Consider the following 18,986-nt stretch of genomic DNA (forward strand, 5'->3'; position numbering starts at 1 on the left):
TCAAGTCTGCTACAGTAGATTCCATTCTTTAGAAATCCATTACTTTACTTTTACTTTTATTTTAATCAGTACTTTTTCCTTCCCTTTTTGAACACACATTGGCTACTGTAAAATCTCTCTAGGTGACCAGCATGTCTATGTGTCAGGAAAGGAAATGTCTGATTTTCCTTTCTCATTTTTTTGGCCACATGACATCCCAAGAATAGATTTAATAGAACAAACTGATGGCTTATAAAGAGGACTGAGATCGCCATGCAACCTTCTGGACCATCTTTGCTAGGGTTCCGTCAGCAAACGTGTAATATTGTTGGCATCTGGGGACTAAAAACCCCTGTAGCAAGGAAAGGACTATTTTGGGGCACCAAAGGCAAAAAATAAATAAATAAACAATTACGTGGACACTGTTTTTCTTTCTAAACTGTCGTTCTCAAAGAGCTCAACTCTAATTTAACCGATCAGTATGCTAGAAAGAAGAAATATTTTGTAAAGAAACAGACACCTTGCCAATGCTGGCATCATCATTCTACATCAAGGTTAAACACAAGGTTTAGTACTTCACTTCTGATGACAATGTTCTCTCAAATAAGTTGAAGATCTTGGACTTGTTTCAGAAGAGAGAGAAGGAGGATATACAGGTAATACCAGGTTATAAGAAATTGGACTGGAAGCATCAGCTTATTTTATATATCAACAGAAACGTTAAGTCAAGATGTGATCCAAAAATCTTCGTATGATAAAATCCATGTCCTTCTGCTAAAACACTTTGTCATTCAGACCCACACATTCATTTTAGCTGTAGCAAATCCTTTACCGTGTAACACAACGCTGTAAATCTAAATTGCAGAAGTCTGAACTTTCAGCCTCTCTCCCATACTGTACTGCTCACTAAATTTCCTTGGCCTATCCATCCATAAACAGAGCTTAACCTGGGTGAGATCCAGCTGGACCTTAGATCCAAAACCTTTAGAAGCCAGGTAAGTGACTTCTAAGACTTGTGATCAGGGAGACGTGAAGGCAGCAAAGGAAACATTGTCTTCTCAGTGCCAATGCCGAACAGATTGTCAGGCTGACAAGATGAGCTGAAATGTCCTTTGCTGTCTTTTCATATTCACTGCTGTCCCAGATACTAGGTACTTAAAACCAAAATCTTTTCTTCCTGGAAATGTGTTTAAAAAAGTATAAAACAATATGATTGTTTGGTACATACTTTTCTCATTATTATAATAGTTCTATATTTGACTTTATGCATATTTTACAGAGCACACTTTGCTTCGTGCTCTGGTAATTTCCCATTTTATGTAATTCCAACATGAAGGCACTTGCAAGGTTACTGGATGTACTTATTTTTAAAAATTAAAAACAATCCTGTTTTCATTTTTATATTGTTGTTCACCTGTGTACTTGACTGTAAATTCAGATTGAGTAAAATGACCTCAAAATTTTATTATTACAAAGCTACTATCTAAAAAGAATTACAGGGTAAAGCACTTCATGAATAGTGAATATTTTCATTAAAAAAACTAACATTTTTGAATAGCATGTAGCAGAAAATAAAGCATGTCTGGAATGAAATACTATACGATGAGATGAATATTACTTACCAAACTCCTTGGGAACTGCTATAGAATAAACACAATTATGTCCAACACTGTAATTTTTTGGATAGTTTGGCGATAGAACAGTGCCTTCTGAACCTGTTGAACGACTTCCACAGGGTGCTAGGAAGTAAAAATGACAAAAAATATTTTTAGAAAAACTTTAAAAAATCATATGATGAATATTTTCATGATATAGAATTATAGCTATTGAATTTTAAGGTATAGGATTTATTTCCATCTTTTAACAAGATCCACTGTTGTCAAGTATTTTAAAAATAAATTGTGGCTGAGGGTTCCAGAGGGGAGGGGGCTAGGGGGATGGGTTAGCCTGGTGATGGGTATTAAAGAGGGCAGGTACTGAATGGAGCGCTGGGTGTTATATGCAAACAATGAATCATGGAACACTACATCAAAAACTAATGATGTAATGTATGGTGATTAACGTAACAAAATAAAATTTAAAAAACTACACATGGATCAGTAATCTAAATAAAAAAATACAAATAAATTGTGGTCATATAAAACTTTAAGTATTCAGATTCACTCTTCTCAGAAATAAAGTAATTTAATAATATCATAATGTTATCTCTAGAGGTAATAATGGTGGCCCTGCTTTCATTTATGGTAAAAATGTAAAGATAATCATCTTTTTTATAATGATGAGAAATCACATATGCAGGTGGGAAATTGTTTTACTCACTGCCAGGCTTTGACACTGTACTCAAAATCAACCTTGATTATGCTGCCACCAAATTAAGTATTTTTATACATGGGACGGGGACGGCTGTACAAATACATTCACTCACTCATCTAAGTAAGATACTCTCACCAACCTTTATCCATTTATATGATTTACCTTTGAATCAGAAGAGTTGCTGATGGTGCACAGAGGCAGGTTTTTTGTTTTGTTTTGTTTTGTTTTTTTGCTATCTCAGCCCCAAACGTGCTACGTTCCTACAAAAGGTGAGGGTGAAACCAATGTTTCTGGCAAATTTGTAGATGATGGTTCTTCTGTTCACAAGATAGGGGAAATACATTAGGTTTTATAGTTCTGGGCTATGAGACAGACCCCGGCTACTGATGGAGATTTAGGTATTGAAAACATAAAGATGATAGTTGACAGTCTCTAAGTGAATGAGATCACCCAGAAAACTATCTAGAATGAAAAAAGATGGCCAAAGAGGAGGTCTGGGGAACGCCAAGGTTTAGGATCAGATAGAGGGCGGCAACGGAGAAAATAGTGTCTTGGAAGCCAAGGGAGAAGAAGAAATTAAAAGAAAGTGTTTAACAGGGTTAAGTGTTGCAAATAACGTGTGGAAATAAATGAAAAAGGAGTCTGAGTAAATGTGGCGACCTGGAGCGCCGCAGAGCAGGAGCTTCCCTATGCCCGCCCACGATTTTCTGGAGGAGGGCTTCTGCCGAACTGCGGGCCTGCTGGCTCCGCCCCTAACTCCCGAGGTAGAATGAGCTTCCCTGATTGGTGAGCCCAGGACGGGAATTTCTACTTTACTGCAGATTGGGCGCCATTCTGCTTAGAGAGCACGCCGGCTGGTCTGCTTCTCTACCGTGTATTCCAGGGCGAGTCTGGTGAAAAAGTAGCCGCGATTGTTGAGGGACACCTGTAGCTGCGTAGGAAGCCTATTGATTCAGCTCCTCTGCTTTGATCCATATTAAAGCAAACAGTTTGCTTTCCTTCAGCCTATCCCTTAATCGGCTTTCAACGTGTGCAGAGAGGACTCCCAAGCAAAACTGAGAATTTTTGGTATCATTAATACAGCAGTTTCAACTAGAGCAGCTTTCTGCACGTTACAGCCAGCAAACCAAATCCAGCCCGAAACGAGAGATTTTTTTTTACATTCTTAGAGTTACAAAACAAAACTAAGAGTATGCGACAGAGACGTATGTGGCCAACAAATCCTACAATACCATCTGGCCCTTTACAGAAAAAAAGTTCGCTAACCCTTGCAGTAGAGAGATGGTATCTAGATCGTAGTTGGATAAAGAGTAAGTGGTATATAAAGAAATACAGAAGTATCAGAACCTTAATTATCAACTAAAGGAGAATGTAGGGAGCCGTTAGGCAAAGGGCAAAGCTGAGTGAGTTTTTGTTATTGTTTTGTTTAACGGGGAGGAAGGATTTATTACAAAAGGACAATCCGGAGCAGACCCAGAGTCTAGGAAAAGATAAGATCAAGAACAAAAGTCGAGTGATTAGCTTTTTGAAAACTGGAGTGACACTCCTCTGTGCTCTGAGATAGGGTTGAAGGAGACTAGAAATGCATAGATTCAAGTTATACATTGGGAATTTATTGGAGTTAATGCCGGATTTTCCTTTTAAAGAGAGCTGGATGCAGTCAGTGGTGTGTTAGGTGACTGGAGAAGAGTCCTGCCAGTTTGAAAAAGCAAATGCTTTTCATGGATTCCTGGCCAGAGTTTAAAATATAGCAATATATTGAAAACACATACATACAATCCAAACAGGATCTTACATTGCATTGGGTGGCTAATGAATGTTCTGCCTTTTAATGTTCTATTAAATGGTAATAGAGTTAAACATACAAACTTAGAACTCCAAAGAACAACAAATTGACAGTGATGATGATCACCAAAGATGCATTGCTCTCATCACTCATTATTGTTTGAGATTAGTCAGGTGTGTTCTTAGTTCAGCACTGATAACTTTATTCAGCTGATAATACTACTGATGAGAGAATCATTCAAGAATGAGTAGTATGTTTTATGTTAACTTTCCTTCTGATTTTAAGGTACTCCAAAATTACAATACTTTTGAGTGTATGTGACAGTAGTTCCTATTTTTATATTTGGAAACTATGAATAGAAACGAGAGCTTCTACCTCAAGTTCAGCTTTGTGACTTAGTCATGAACATTCTGCCATTCCACATTAATATGCATCTGACAGCCTCAGTTTGCTTTTTATATTTTATTTTGCATAATGGACATCTAGGACAGCTTTTTAAAAAATACCATTTATAAATATAAGAAAATGTGAAGTTTTTTTTAAGACACTGATGAATATATATGAGGTTGCAGTATAATCACATGTTCTTAGGGTAATTAATACTATGTTAGATTCTGTTATTTGGACTAGTAGCAATAATTTTACGTTTCTTCTGGTCAGTGCTTACCACATGTCCTTGTTGATAATTATATTGAATACTGTAGTGATTGACAGTATTTTATGCAGTATGCAAATAATATAAATAAGAGAAAATTAACTGTGCTTTGAGATACAAATTTATTTTAATCTGTCTATGTTTCTAAAAATCTAAATGCAATAATGATTAAGCCAGAGCAACTTTACTAATTCTCCTAATATTGGTTCCTGGAAGCTTTTCATATTCTCTCTTCCTGTTTTAATTTCATCTTATTGGCTAGTACAGAAAGGGCAGCCTTTATTTTTCTGGCTCTGTTAACAATCATAGAAGCTAGAAGCCAGCCAAGACTTTGAATGCTATGTTTATTTTTCCCATTTGACTTGTACCTGTGGGCTATTTGTCACACTGGCTGTGTTTCTCAAAATAGCCCAGTAAATGTAATGTAAATGCAGTAAATACAAGAATTCACCTGTGTCTGTTCCTGATTATAACTTATTTGATACATATGACTCCTCTTAAATCTATATTTAATAACACTGTTGTAGAACACATGAATTAGGAGAAGGAATGGTTCTATGACTAAGTAAGTTTGGGAACTACATGGGTAAAAGAAAAAGAGTTCTTTACTATATGGCCTCACTGATACTTTAGTAAGATCTGGGGAATGTCATGTTCTTACAAAATTATTTGATCATGGAGACTGTTTCAGTATAACATCTCACAGGACCAATGTTCCCTAGAACATGCTTTGCAAAATGCCAGATTGATGATTCCAGAATGTGCTATCACTTGGCAATAACTCTAACATTTATATTATTGCCTGTAATTGATTATAATTTTGTAGTACTAAAGAACTGTTTTATGTATGCACATAGAGCCAAAGTATTTTAAAGATTTAAAATGTAAGACTTAGCCTATTATAAAGTACTATTATTCTTGACACGCTTTCCCTGACCCTTGGGGTCCAATACATCAATTTGTTGCTTGTTCCCTTACATAGCTTATCAGTCTCTCTCTCCTCTCTACCACTCAAAATGCCACAGTCCACACTCTCAACAGTTTCCACATGGGCTCTTCCATTGGACAACTAGCTCCACGCATCCCCGAAAGTTCTCACCACTGTTAACAATTTTTCTAACAGACAAGTCTTACATTTCTCTTCTCTTCCTAGAACAGTTCTGATAAACATTATGTTCTCCATAAATGTTTGTGGGATGATTGAATGATCTATGCTTGCAAGACCAGGCAGGCTACTATAAAATGTTGTTCCAGAGTCATCACATAACACAAACATTTCATTTTGTTGAAATTACCCCAGATATTCACTTAAATCCAAGACAGAATGGAGACATACCCTCTTTTACTAAATCCATATAAGCCTACTTTTTTTCTTTCTGTGATTAAAATCTTCTGGTTATTAGGAATCACTGTTGCTTTACATTTAGAGGCAATATTATGTGAAAGATATGTATCTTTAAACATTGGAAATATGTTCAGTGACAGAACTCTTAACAATATGAGAGCCACATGGATACTGAGTTCCCCTGGAGGAATAGCAAACTCATGCCTACCATTTTATAGTAGCAAATCCATGCTAACATTTTATCAGTCTGGAGCATACCTTTTCTTTTTTTTTTTTTTAAGGATTTTCTTTATTTATTTGACAGAGAGAGACACAGCGAGAGAGGGAACACAAGCAGGGGGAGTGGGAAAGGGAGAAGCAGGCTTCCCGCGGAGCAGGGAGCCCGATGCGGGTCTCTATCCCAGGACTCTGAGATCATGACCTGAGCCAAAGGCAGATGCTAAATGACTGAGCCACCCAGGCGCCCCTGGAGCATACCTTTATTCAAAGAGTGACATCACTCACACAGTTTAATTTCATATGATTTTTCTTGTTCTCATTTTTCTGTTTGTTTTTTAAAAATTCTCTTTGGCTGAATTTATATGGCTTGATTTGTATAAGTAAAATGTGCCCATACTGTAACTATTCTCTATATGTGTGTTTCACTCTTGCAATATGAAAGAGGGATACAGTAGACAGATGCGGTATTTCCAGGGAAATCAGAGGATGAGTCTGCAACTGGGTTTCAAGACTTCTAGTCATTTAGTGAAAAGGACTTCCCTCCTATGGTTTGATCATGTGTGTGGGATGGAGGAGGAAGACTGAAGAAGAAGGAGAACAAGAAGTAACCTCCCAGTAAGTGAAATAGAAGAATCCCAAACCATTTTTATGGAAAAGGTACTATTTGAATGTCCACATATCTTAGAGACTTTATAATACATGCAACACAGCCTTGAGCTACTTGCAATTTCAAATCTGTCTTTTCACTTGTGTAATGTATAATTTATTATCAAATATACTCTATAATGAAAATTATTATATAATATATAAATTTTTCTCAGAAAGCAAGTTAGGTACTTTTAAAAGTGATGAGTTCTTGTAGGTCACAAAAGAGCAATATGGTATATTAAATCAATAATTTACTAGATGTGGCCTGTGACTCCTTCAGTTTGAAAGAACTGCTGTACCTTACAAAAGTGCTGGCCCACTTCTAGTAAATTACTTATGCCCTGATATAGCCTGATTGAATGTCACAAATCAAAAATCCTGGTATAGAAAGTGTTTGAAAGCTGTATCTCCCGTTGAGCTTTTTTTTTTTTTTTTTTTTTTTTTTTTTTAAGAGAAGTCCTTTCGTAACCCTTAAACTCTGGAATTGAATTTATAATGCAGACAGCTAATATTCCCAGTATTGACTTGTAGATTAAAATTACTATTGCTTCTTCCCTCCTTTGTTTAAAACCTTGTTCTTAGTTTAAAAAAAAAAAACAAAACTAATTATTCAGCCATTCATTTCTTTTTTTTCCAACCATTCATTTCATACTTCTCTTCATGTCTGCTATATAAGCATTTCATTTTGTTTATCTTAGATGATAAGCCTCCAATAAGGCTATTCTAGCATAATGGTAATAAATATTTCTTTAAATTATAAACTGTTACTCTTAGTAACTTATTTATTTTGATTTTCATTTTCTTCTCCATCAGTTCTGCTACATTCACATTTACTTATCTGGAAAACTAAAGATAATATTGCCATGAGTTTCCTATTGCCTCATCTGTTCCCCTAAAAAAACAAAAAACACAAACAAAAATCAGTCTTTATTACTTGTGAATTAATTTTGTGGTAAAATTCCACACTCTTGTTTAACACTAAAAAAAAAAATTCATCTCCATGTTGTAATCAGTGGCTTGTAAACCATTTTAATCACTCACTCAGTAAACTTAGTAGGATATGAGCTTCTACATCTGTCACCTCACTGATTGCCTGAACTCACTCATTTTATTTTGCTGGCTAGGAAGGCCTTCCCTTCATGCCCCAGTGCTCGATGAGCTGTGTTCTCCGACAGAGTGTGTTCTTAGAGAAAGAAGAATCATCCTATGACATAGACCTATGAATAAATAGCTATATTCCTCAGATAGATTTGCCATGCTACCATATATAAATTCTACTAATACTATGGGTGTTAGTAGTTTATCTGTGATACCATGTCACTCATTTTTAACCTCATTTTCAAGATTGAGGTATAATTCACATACCATAAAATTCACCCTTTTAAAGTATATAATTGAGTGTTTTGGTTTTTTTAGCATATTCACAAAGTTGTATAACCAACACTCTATCTAATTTTAGAATATTTCTGTCATCCCCAAAAGAATTCCTATATTCATCAGCAGTCACTTCCTATTTCCTATACTCCCAAGTCCCTAGCAATCACTAATCTATGATTTTGTAGAAAAATGTATATGGGAAGATAAATTCTTAAAATGATTTTAGCTGAATTGTTGATGTTTTTTAAAAACTAAAATCCCTTTCATTGCTTAGTTTCTGATTTCTAACTCATTGATTTTAAGTGATGGCAGTCTTTTATTGTTTAAAAAATTGTTTTAAAACAGCTAATAGTACAAAATGAGCTTAGAGGGGAAAAAAATCATCTGTGACAATTTATTACCCCTACCTGATTACTTCACAAGCATTGATTTCTCAGGAAAGTCTTCCCTGTCTTCCAGACTAGTTCAGAGGATCACATCATACAGCATTCCATTCTGTTCAGGACACTGATTACAACTTGTTTTATATTTATATTCATATTTTTTTTATATAAAGCCACTTATTTATATAGGGTCTGTCTCTCTTAACTCCAAAAATCTATTAAGTCAAAGTTTCTATTTCTTTTTATACACCATTTATACCTCTGGAGCCTAGGACAGTGTCTGTTTATACAATGGACTTCTAATGTTATAAATATTAGGAAAACTAAAATATACAGTATATTACTATCTTGCTGCTGACTAAATGCATGGAATGTAAAACTCAGATTCTTCAAACCATTTGCTTAGGGTAGCATAGTAAATGCTGTATAAAACCCAAAGCTTTGGAATCTACAAGATTTAGTTTTGAATCCCAGCTTCACTATTTACTGACTATTTACTTCTAGCTTTGGAGGAGAGGAAATTTCAAACTGGAACTGGAACAGGAAATGTCTGATAGATATGCTATATGGTGTGGGCCTAGATAAAATGAATTAAGCAACTCTCTGGCCCCACAGAATCTTCTGGAGGTGATATAATGTGGGTTTCATAAAGGCCTTAGGAGGATGAACTAATCTCATCAATCCCAGGAACGAATACAAAGTTTAGAGAAAGGGCAGGAGGAAACTTCCCTGGTGTTTCTGCCAAGCTCTTCCCTTGAGAGAGAGAGGAATGCCATTTAGTGATTCTCCCAGAGCATTGTTCCTTCCAGGAGGAGCTCTGGCTTTTATTTTCCTCTCCTCTTCATTTCCCTACTCCATCCCAAAGGCAGAGGGACCTACATCTTCAATTCAGCTGTTGTCTCAGGAGGTGGTATGTGTGTGGGTGTGTGCGGGGGGGTGGTTTGGGGTCACTGTGCTCAACTGTTAACAATCACTGTGGATGTGGTCTTCTAATTTTGCACTCCTTATCCTTTAGAAGTCCAGGGGGAAACAAGAACCAATGTTAACAGTGAAAAGGAGGAAAAATTGGCCCATCTTCTCCTCTTCCTTACAGCTCAGGGGTTCTTTTTTCTTGTTTCATGAATTTGGATGGGGAAAGAATGTTTATATTTTCCAATTCTTATGGAAATTTTTTTCTAACTGAATTTTACCATTTCATTTAATTTCAAACGTAGGCAGCAAACCACTGGGACTTTGTCACCAACAGGAATTACAGATGTTTTTATATTACATTATAATTGTTGCAGATACCTCAAGTAGTTATTAGATTTGCTAGGACTTATAATTTAAGGCAATAATTAGGAAGCAATATATTATTACATCAAAATTTGTTTTTTCAATTATAGATTTTAAGTACTTGGATAACTGTGTTTCAATATAATCAGTTTATCTTTCATGCCCATGTGCTTTATTATATTTTATACACCTAAAAAGATAATTCTAGGATAGGATTCATCATCACACAAAAAAGAAACCCTATTCTAATTAGATTCCTCCCAACTCACCTCTTTTTACCTTTGTAATTTTTTGTCTTCTCTTTTCCTTGCGGGGGCTTGGCTCAGGGATTGTTGCTTTGGCCTATGATGATCTGGAAAGTATTAGTTGCATTGGAGAACCCTTTCCTTCTTGCTCTTTTGTCTCTCTTCCTAACAGGACAGATCAATTCTTCCCTGAATCAGAGAGGTCCTAAAACTCAGATTAGGAACGTGGGGAGAAATACCCTGTCTTGGGGTTGGCTTAGGCTTGAAGCTATTTAGAACCTGATTATGGTTCAGATTTACTCACTAACTCTCCCATACATTTCAATCTGACTGGTTTTGGGATTTGGGATTAAGAATTTATTCCCTATTGCACAGAGAGCTCTGTATTGTCTTTTTGTATGTGTATGTCTTGAAGTGAAAGACTCTCTGGCTGAATATAAGTATAAAATGAAATGTTCTATGTTTAATAAAGGGGAAGAAAGCAGCAACCTCCTTTAGGGTGTCTCTTTTAAAACATAATAGGCCCATCTTTTTGATTTTACAGTGCAAGACTGCTGACCTTCTGGAAACATACTTCAGAAATTAACTAAGGGTTCTTAAAAAGTGTAGTCACAAGGTATACAGAGACAAGTTACATCGGTATGTCTCTCAAGGAGATAAAAGAAGAGTTATTTGTTCTTTCTTTATAAATTTGTATGAGATTCTGTCCAGTCTTTGTAGCATCTTTCATAGGCAGCCTGCAATGTTCATTACATTCCAAATATGCTTATTCAATAATAAACCTGCTTTCTTTCTCTCTGGGTTTTGTGGGTTGAACTTTTTAGTAGTATATTTGTTTTGCCAACAAAAGTAAAGATTTGGCTATCCTTAGATCTGTTGTTTTATTATCCTAATGCCATTCCTTACTTAATACAGTTTGATTCTCAACATGACTATGAATAATTACTGTTGTATACTTTACTTTCTTTATCTGTAAGGAGAGAAGCTCTGGGTTGATTCAATTTTCTGTATAAATAATTTTTCTGTTTTTCTGTAAAAACGTGTAACACATTAGGGAGGCATGTTTGAAGTCTGACTTAAATATAAAAACTACATGGTGGTGGAGAACGGGGGTTTCTAAGCACAATGAGAGGCCATGCAACTACCATTCTGGAGGCATGGCATAGTGGCTGAGATGCCAAAGGCAGAAAAAATAAAAATGGTTTAAATATGAGCTCCAAGTCAGTGGTCACAGGAAAATATGTTTTGAATTATAAGCATTGATTTGCAATTAAATTGCTTCTTACATAGGCGACTCTACATAGTATGCTCCAGAATTCATAGCAGCAGGGATTTATTTATAACAATGCTAATGATTCTCTAGACTAGCATGCAGGAGACCAACTGGAGTGATAACGTAAGTAAGAGTGCCTGGAAATAGCAGGTGCTCAATCACATTAGCTTCCCTTCCAGTTTCATTTTAAATAATATTCCACCGCCCAATATGAAAATGAAACATGCTTTGGTTTTATCTCAATACTACTTTAAATTTTTAAAATAGAAAAATACATTTGGGGTGCCTGGCTGACTCAGTTGGGAGAGCATGTGACTCTTGATCTAGGGGTCATGAGTTCAAGCCCCTCATTGGGCCTTAGAGCTTACTTAAAAAAAATAGAAAATACATTATACTTCTTTGTAGAACATGATTCTGATACATAATCTGTATATTATGTCTGTGAACAAAATTCCTATGTATAGCTAATGAAAGGCAGATATTTGATGATACTCAGAAATAATTTACCACTAGGCCTTTGTTTTATGAGTCTTTCATCCACATGCTTTAATTATGTCACATATTTAAATGGCATCAAATGCTAAATGGCTCAGTATACTAGATTACATAACGTCTATATTCATTTATAATGCAATGGGACTCCAGACTTGTTTCAAATCTCAAAAAAATTCTATAAACCTTAAGGACATTTGGAATAAGAGATTAGTCCAAGGCAAGCATGCCGTTTAAGCAGAAGATCTGGAATAAAAGTTGAGTTATCTACGTCATACACTAAAGCAGTATGATTTAATTAAAAGTAGGTCATATGATGTTACTAATGAGAGATAACTGTAAAGTTGGAGAGCTACAATTATAAAATGAACTTTTTATTTTTTATTTTATTTGTTCCAAATTTTCTCTTCAGTTGATAGTGCAAAGGGCTCTCCATTTATTTATTATTATTATTTTTTAAAGGTTTTATCATTCCACATAGAGTTGGAAGTTGAACAATGAATGGTACCAGATGACTACTGGATGTCTAATCATAACACTCTTGTGTATGTACTTTGGACAGACTTATAGTTATCAGTGACTGAGTTACATAATCTTTTTTTTCCCCCAGAATCTAGGACTACATTAGCATGAGAGAAACAAAGGGATTGAAAATAATGGTACAGATGTTCAAAATAGCTAACACTGACTATATCTGTTAGGGTATCTGTGTAAAGTTGTGCTTCAAATGAAATGCAAAAATGCATTTCAGATGAACACTTTTTATTAGTTATTGGTAGGAATTTACTTTTTCTTAATTCTCATACTTAGCTTGGAGGAAGATTTCAGAAATAAGTGGGGAACCCAAAATCTCACCACTTATTTTTGATGCCATGCATCCATTCATGAAGCATTTAACCACCTGCAATATGCAATAAATGTTAGGTTCCAGAGATATAAAAAAGATCAATGCAAGGTCATTAATCAGCCTCTCTAGAGGGCAGTGATTAAGACTGGACTCCAAATCATGACTGGCAGGCAACTAAGACTTTGAACAAGTGACTGAACCTGTCCTTGTGTCTTGGTTTCCTCATCTGTAAAATGAGAATATTAGTATCCCCTAATTCATGGAGTTGTAGTAAGGCATAAAATAATATGTATACAAAACTTCAAACTGTTCTCAACACAGACAAGTTATTATCTCTTCTCAGTCCTCTCTATGGGCTTGCCCAGTTCAGCTGCTTGAAATTCTATCTACTTTCTCTGGTTTGCTCTTGCTTCTAAATGTTTATAAATGCTCAACCCTAGGTGTGAAACACAGCATCTCCTTATGTCTTGTACCTCACCTGGTTCCTTCTTATTTATATTTTTAATATTCAGTTCATGTGTCACTTTCATAAGGAAGACTTCTCTGATTTCTCTTTGTGACTGGGTCAGAGGCACCTCCACGCTGTGCTCTCGGCACTCTGTTTTTATTTCTAGCAATTGACCTCACCTGCTTTATTTCATCTGATTATAAATTCTCTAAAGGCAAGAACCATATTGAATTCGTAGTTAGTACAGGACCAGGCATATAATTGGTACTTTTTAATGCCTGAAAAAAAGGAATGTATGATACCATCTCTTCTATTCTCTCTAACATATTCTCCAAATATGTTTGTTCTTAGGGTCTTATTATTCTAATTAGCTGTCAATTGAATGCTCACTGTATGCTATAGCAATGAAAAAAGATCAAAAATATGGCATTGGTCCAGTTATAAAATAAATAAGTCATGGGTATGTAATGTATAGCATGATGATATAGTTAATAATACTGTCTTGCATATTTGAAAGTTGCTAAGAGAGTAGACTTAAAATTACTTATAATAAAAAAATTGTAAACTGTATGGTGATGGATGTAAACTATACTTATTGTGGTGAACATTTCACAATGTATACAAATATCAAATCATTATGTTGTATACCTGAAACAAATATAATGTTGTATGTCAATTATACCTCAATTAAAAAATACTGTATTAGTACTATGGCTAGTACTCCCAAATTTGATGATTTACCTTTCAGAGTTCTAAGGCTCTAAAATAACTGGGGCTTTACACACACCAGAGATATCTTTACCAAGGACCTAGTATTTCAACTTTAGATTTATTTGATTCCATCCTGGAAGCTTTAGGGAGCAAGGCGAGGGTAAATTGGAATGTTTTTCTGCTACTAAAACATGCCTAAAGGAAATCTGAGAGCTTCAGCCAGAATGCTGGGGAAAAAGCTTCAGACAGAAAGGACAGCAAGTGCAAAAGCTTTGAGGCAGAAGTGTGAACAGTGATTTCAAGAAACATCTAGGAGCCTTTGTGGCCCAAAGAGTATAGTAAAGAGGTCAGAATATATATAGGCAGATTAAGTGGAACTTCATATTATAAGATCTATGGAGTTTACTCAGATTTAGAAAGCCAATGGTGGATTTTGATATAATTTAACATATGTTTTTATTTATTTTTTATTTTTTAAGAGATTTTATTTATTTGCATATTTATTTAGAGAGAAAGAGAGCATGTGAGCTGGGGAAAGAACAGAGGGAGAGGGAGAGAGAGAATCCCAAACAGACTCCGAGCTGAGTGCAGAGCCCAACACAGGGCTCAATCCCATGACTCAGAGACCATGACCTGAGTCAAAATCAAGAGTCAAATGCTCAACCAACTGAGCCATCCTGGAGCCCCAATCTGACATATGTTTGAAAGATTACTTTGTTGTGTTTGTAAGAGATTTTATTGGGGAACATGGGAAAGGGAGAAACTAGCTAGAAGAGAGGTTAAGAGGTAAGAAATAGCTGATGCCCTAGGTCAGGGTAGAGGTGTGTTTATATAAACAGCTACAATGCCATTAGATGAAATAAATCAAGTAATGAACATTAAGGGAAAAATACGGAATCTGCCACTATTTGTGTTTCATTATTTTTACATAATATTGAGTCATTTTATGGATGAGAACAATAGAACTTCTACGTTAATCCAGTGTGTCCATAGATAACTAAAGTAACACAGAGTTTCAACAGACACTTGTCAAAGTGTGAAAAATAAGAAGGGAAGAAATTATTTTCCAAACACATTTTTTTTTTATGACAAAGTGAATTGCAGGTACAGATATTCTGTTTTGCTATCATTTAATACATGTGACATTCTCCATGAGATAAACTGCAGGGTTTCTCATCACTGAGCAGGACTTACCACAGGATGCTATCATTTTGGATCTGCTTCTGACAAACACAATCTCCCAGTGTCCAACATAAGCTCTTGAAAATATTTTCTTCAGATTTAAAATGTACACAATCTTAAACCATGATAAAAAAAAAACTATCTTCTAAAATAGACAAACTGTAAATTCTTATGGTTCAGTTCAGGTTAAAAATATTTACTGAGAGCCTGCTTGTATAAATTAATGCATTGAATGCTAAAAAGTTATATGTAGCCCAAGACCTTATGAGCTTATACTCTTCCAGAGTGAAACATTATAAGAAAAATCAAAACATTGCATTTAAAGAGTTTACAAAGTATGGTCATATTGGTGTTCGCTTTTATGTAAAAAATAAAATAAAAAGCTTTCCTTATTTTGGCACTTAGGGATTAGAGTCTAATAGCTCCCTACTTACATACTCTAAAGCAAAACCTTTCAGTCAGTCCAAATTTCCTGCCCATGTTCTCAGAGACAGCAGTCAAAATTTTACTGTGGGGTAAGACTTAACATGAAAAGCAGCAGAGCCTGACAATCTAATTCTCAAGCATTAATGAAATTAAAAATAGAGGCATAAACAAATTAATATATGACAAAGGCAATTGCTAGAATCCACAAAAATAACTTAATTCTGGAATATTGAAGAGAAATAGAAATTATTAGAAGACTCAGCTGAGGAATAGCAGAATAGAGGGTGGTGTGGGGCAGGTGACCATTGCTTTAAATTACTTTAAATGGAAACCTATATTATATTATTTTCTTTGTTATTACATGTATATTTTACTTTGATAAAAATGCAAAATATATCTTAACTTAAAAATGTATCCTTATGAGTAACAAACCCTCTGGCTCTATTGCACATGCTTTACCCACTAATTTTGACTTTCAAAGTATTAAATTATTAAATCTGAAAGTCAGTCAGTTCTGTGTATTTTGGATTTCTGTATAATTACTATGAGGGAAAACAAATAGATACGTGTGAACGTGATCAAGAAACTAAAATATATTAAGTTCTCCTTATGAGACAGTAACAGCTTCAGAATCAAATGTATTTTTAATTTATTTCTTATATTTTATTGTGTTTATAATTTTTTTTTATTTATTTATTTGAGAAAGCGAGAATGAGAGAGAGTACATGAGAGGGGGGAGGGTCAGAGGGAGAAGCAAGCTCCTCGCCGAGCAGGGAGCCCGATGCGGGACTCGATCCCGGGACTCCAGGATCATGACCTGAGCCGAAGGCAGTCGCTTAACCAACTGAGCCACCCAGGCGCCCCATGTTTATAATTTTTAAGTAAGCTCTAGGCACAATATGGGACTTGAACTCATGACTTCAAGATTAAGAGTTGCATGCTCTACCAACTGAGCCAGCCAGAAAACCCAGAACCAAATGTTTTAAGTAAGTTATTTAATATAATTCTCCCAACAACCTTACAAATTATACAATATCATCTCATGATTAGATACACAAAATAAATTGTGTAAGGTCACAGCTGATTTTAGCTTTTCTCTTGTTTTTAAATCATTGTTTAGAGTTAAATAGACCTAGTTCTAAAACATGGGCCTTTCCTTCCCCCTTTCCTATTCTAGAAATTATCAGTTGTGGTCATATTTTTAACATGGTTAAGGTATTTATGGTATTAATTAAGTTAATTAAGGTATTAACAAGCATAAGGTATTTATGGAATAACTTTTTTTCCATAGTATCTTGGTATTATGGGTAAAAGTCTAGTCATATCCAAGTCAATTGATAGTGAAGATTATCCTTAAGAAATTTAAAAAATACTAAACACTTGTGCTATTTTTAGGAGTAAATGTGTATCCATATAATAACATTAATAAATTAGATTTAATTAATGTTAAAATGACAGAAATATACTAATTCCATTAAATATAACATGCAATGCAAAGTGCAATGCATGTTTTCCAGTGCTGTGATTCTTTTAGAACACTTTGAAAATCACATGTATTAATATTCCAGTATTTGCTGGGAAATTTACTAGGCCCTCTGTATGTGTTGCAATTAATTGAATATTCACAATAACCTACTGAATTAATAACTATGATCCAGTTTTAGGGATTTAAAAATCAAGGCTTGGCTTGCCAGAGGTCATAGATATAGTAAGAGGATTTGAACCCAGGTCTACTCTTCTCTCTGTTTTGTTTGTAGATATGACTAGTCAACCAACGTGAAATATACTTAATTAGGCTATAATTGATCCCATGAAATTTTTTGGTTAGGAAGGACCAATTGTATATATTATGGCATATTCCATGCTGAAATTAATATTTCTATGACCTATCAATATAGAAATCTACTGGAAAGAAATAGGATTATTTTAGGCAGGCATATTTTTAGTGAATGCATACTATACTCTGGTGCTCCTGCCTTTTTCAGCTAAGTCACTGAAAACCATGTATTTAATAATTTATCCCAGTGATTAACAGCTATCCTTTTGATCTATGGTTTTCTGTATCCTTTGGTTTTTCTCTGTCAGGATTTTGGTTATTTCTTGTCTGGCTCCTGGAAATCTTCCATATTATTTTAATGAATTTTCTGGCTATATACAGATTTCTCTTTTGCATGGCTCTGAATTTTAAGACAATATAATCACTCTTTCTCTTAAGCTTTCTATAAACTTTCCTGTCATCAGTTATTTTTTTCTCTTTGGCAGAATTAAATACAAAGTAATTATTTCTCCTTTTATTCCCTTTATCCTCTAATAGATGGAACCATCAATTAAGAATTAACTGGCTGTTCTGTTATTAACAGAATGACCGTTTAATAGACATGTACCTTTTCTTTATTTCTTATTGCAACATTTTGAAGTAAAGAATTTCAATTACCCCCATTTTAGAGATGAGAGACTCTAGAGAGGTTAGATGACCTATGAAAGTCAGAAATCATATGTATATAATTCTAATATGTGAAAACGTTATACAATGAGGAAAAATTACTATGTGTAACAGACACCAAAATTCCATACTTTTAATTATCAGTTCAAAATTGTTGCTTTTTTTTCACTGAAATTCACGGTAAGAAATATACATTATTTTATTTATATTTATTTATTTATTTATTTATTTTTAAAGATTTTATTTATGTATTTGATACAGAGAGAGAGATAGCAAGAGCAGGAACACAAGCGGGGGAGTGGGAGAGGGAGAAGCAGGCTTCCTGCCAAGCAGGGAGCCCGATGTGGGACTCGATCCCAGCACCCTGGGATCATGACCTGAGCTGAAGGCAGACACTTAACGACTGAGCCACCCAGGCACCCCAATATACATTATTTTATTGCAAATATACACATACACATCTACATGTACTCGTACACACACACATCACATGGGTATATTCATTGTATTTTATTCATCTCTCTATATGTAGCTGAAAATAGTCCCACAAAATAATACTTATCTTTACCATGTCTTTGAATTATAATATTTTTCTCTTCTTTTTATATATTTATCTTTTATTTTATTTTAATTATTTTACCTTATTCAACATTATATCAATTATAAAAATGCTGGTCATGACCCAGTGAATTGATTTTATGACTCACTACTGGTGACCCCTGGTTTGGAAAATCTGCACTAGATGATATCATCTCCATGTCAGTTTTGTACAATGCATTAGGATCATTCAGCTGACCACAGAGTCTGTGGTAACTTTCCACAGTGATATCATTGTTTCTCTCTCCTTACTGAACTGTTTTTTTTTTTTTTTTACTTTTCACTCTATCTCTATCCTCATAGAGTTGTATGCAAGCATATGATTTTTCAACATGCAATATT

At 34.8% G+C, this 18,986-nt stretch overlaps 1 protein-coding gene across 2 annotated transcripts in view; it reads right to left on the reverse strand.

Moving 5' to 3' along the window:
- Positions 1–18,986, reverse strand: part of CSMD3 (CUB and Sushi multiple domains 3) — a 1,160,890-nt gene that overhangs the window by 227,997 nt on the left and 913,907 nt on the right. For both annotated transcript variants that reach the window (XM_081816413.1, XM_081816412.1), the window contains one exon: positions 1,602–1,718. In XM_081816413.1, coding sequence (XP_081672539.1) covers positions 1,602–1,718 — 117 coding nt within the window. The remainder of the gene's footprint in view (positions 1–1,601; positions 1,719–18,986) is intronic.

Source organism: Leptonychotes weddellii, chromosome 4 (genome assembly GCF_054177405.1).
Source record: "Leptonychotes weddellii isolate Sample4059 chromosome 4, ASM5417740v2, whole genome shotgun sequence".
Classification (NCBI taxonomy): domain Eukaryota; kingdom Metazoa; phylum Chordata; class Mammalia; order Carnivora; family Phocidae; genus Leptonychotes; species Leptonychotes weddellii.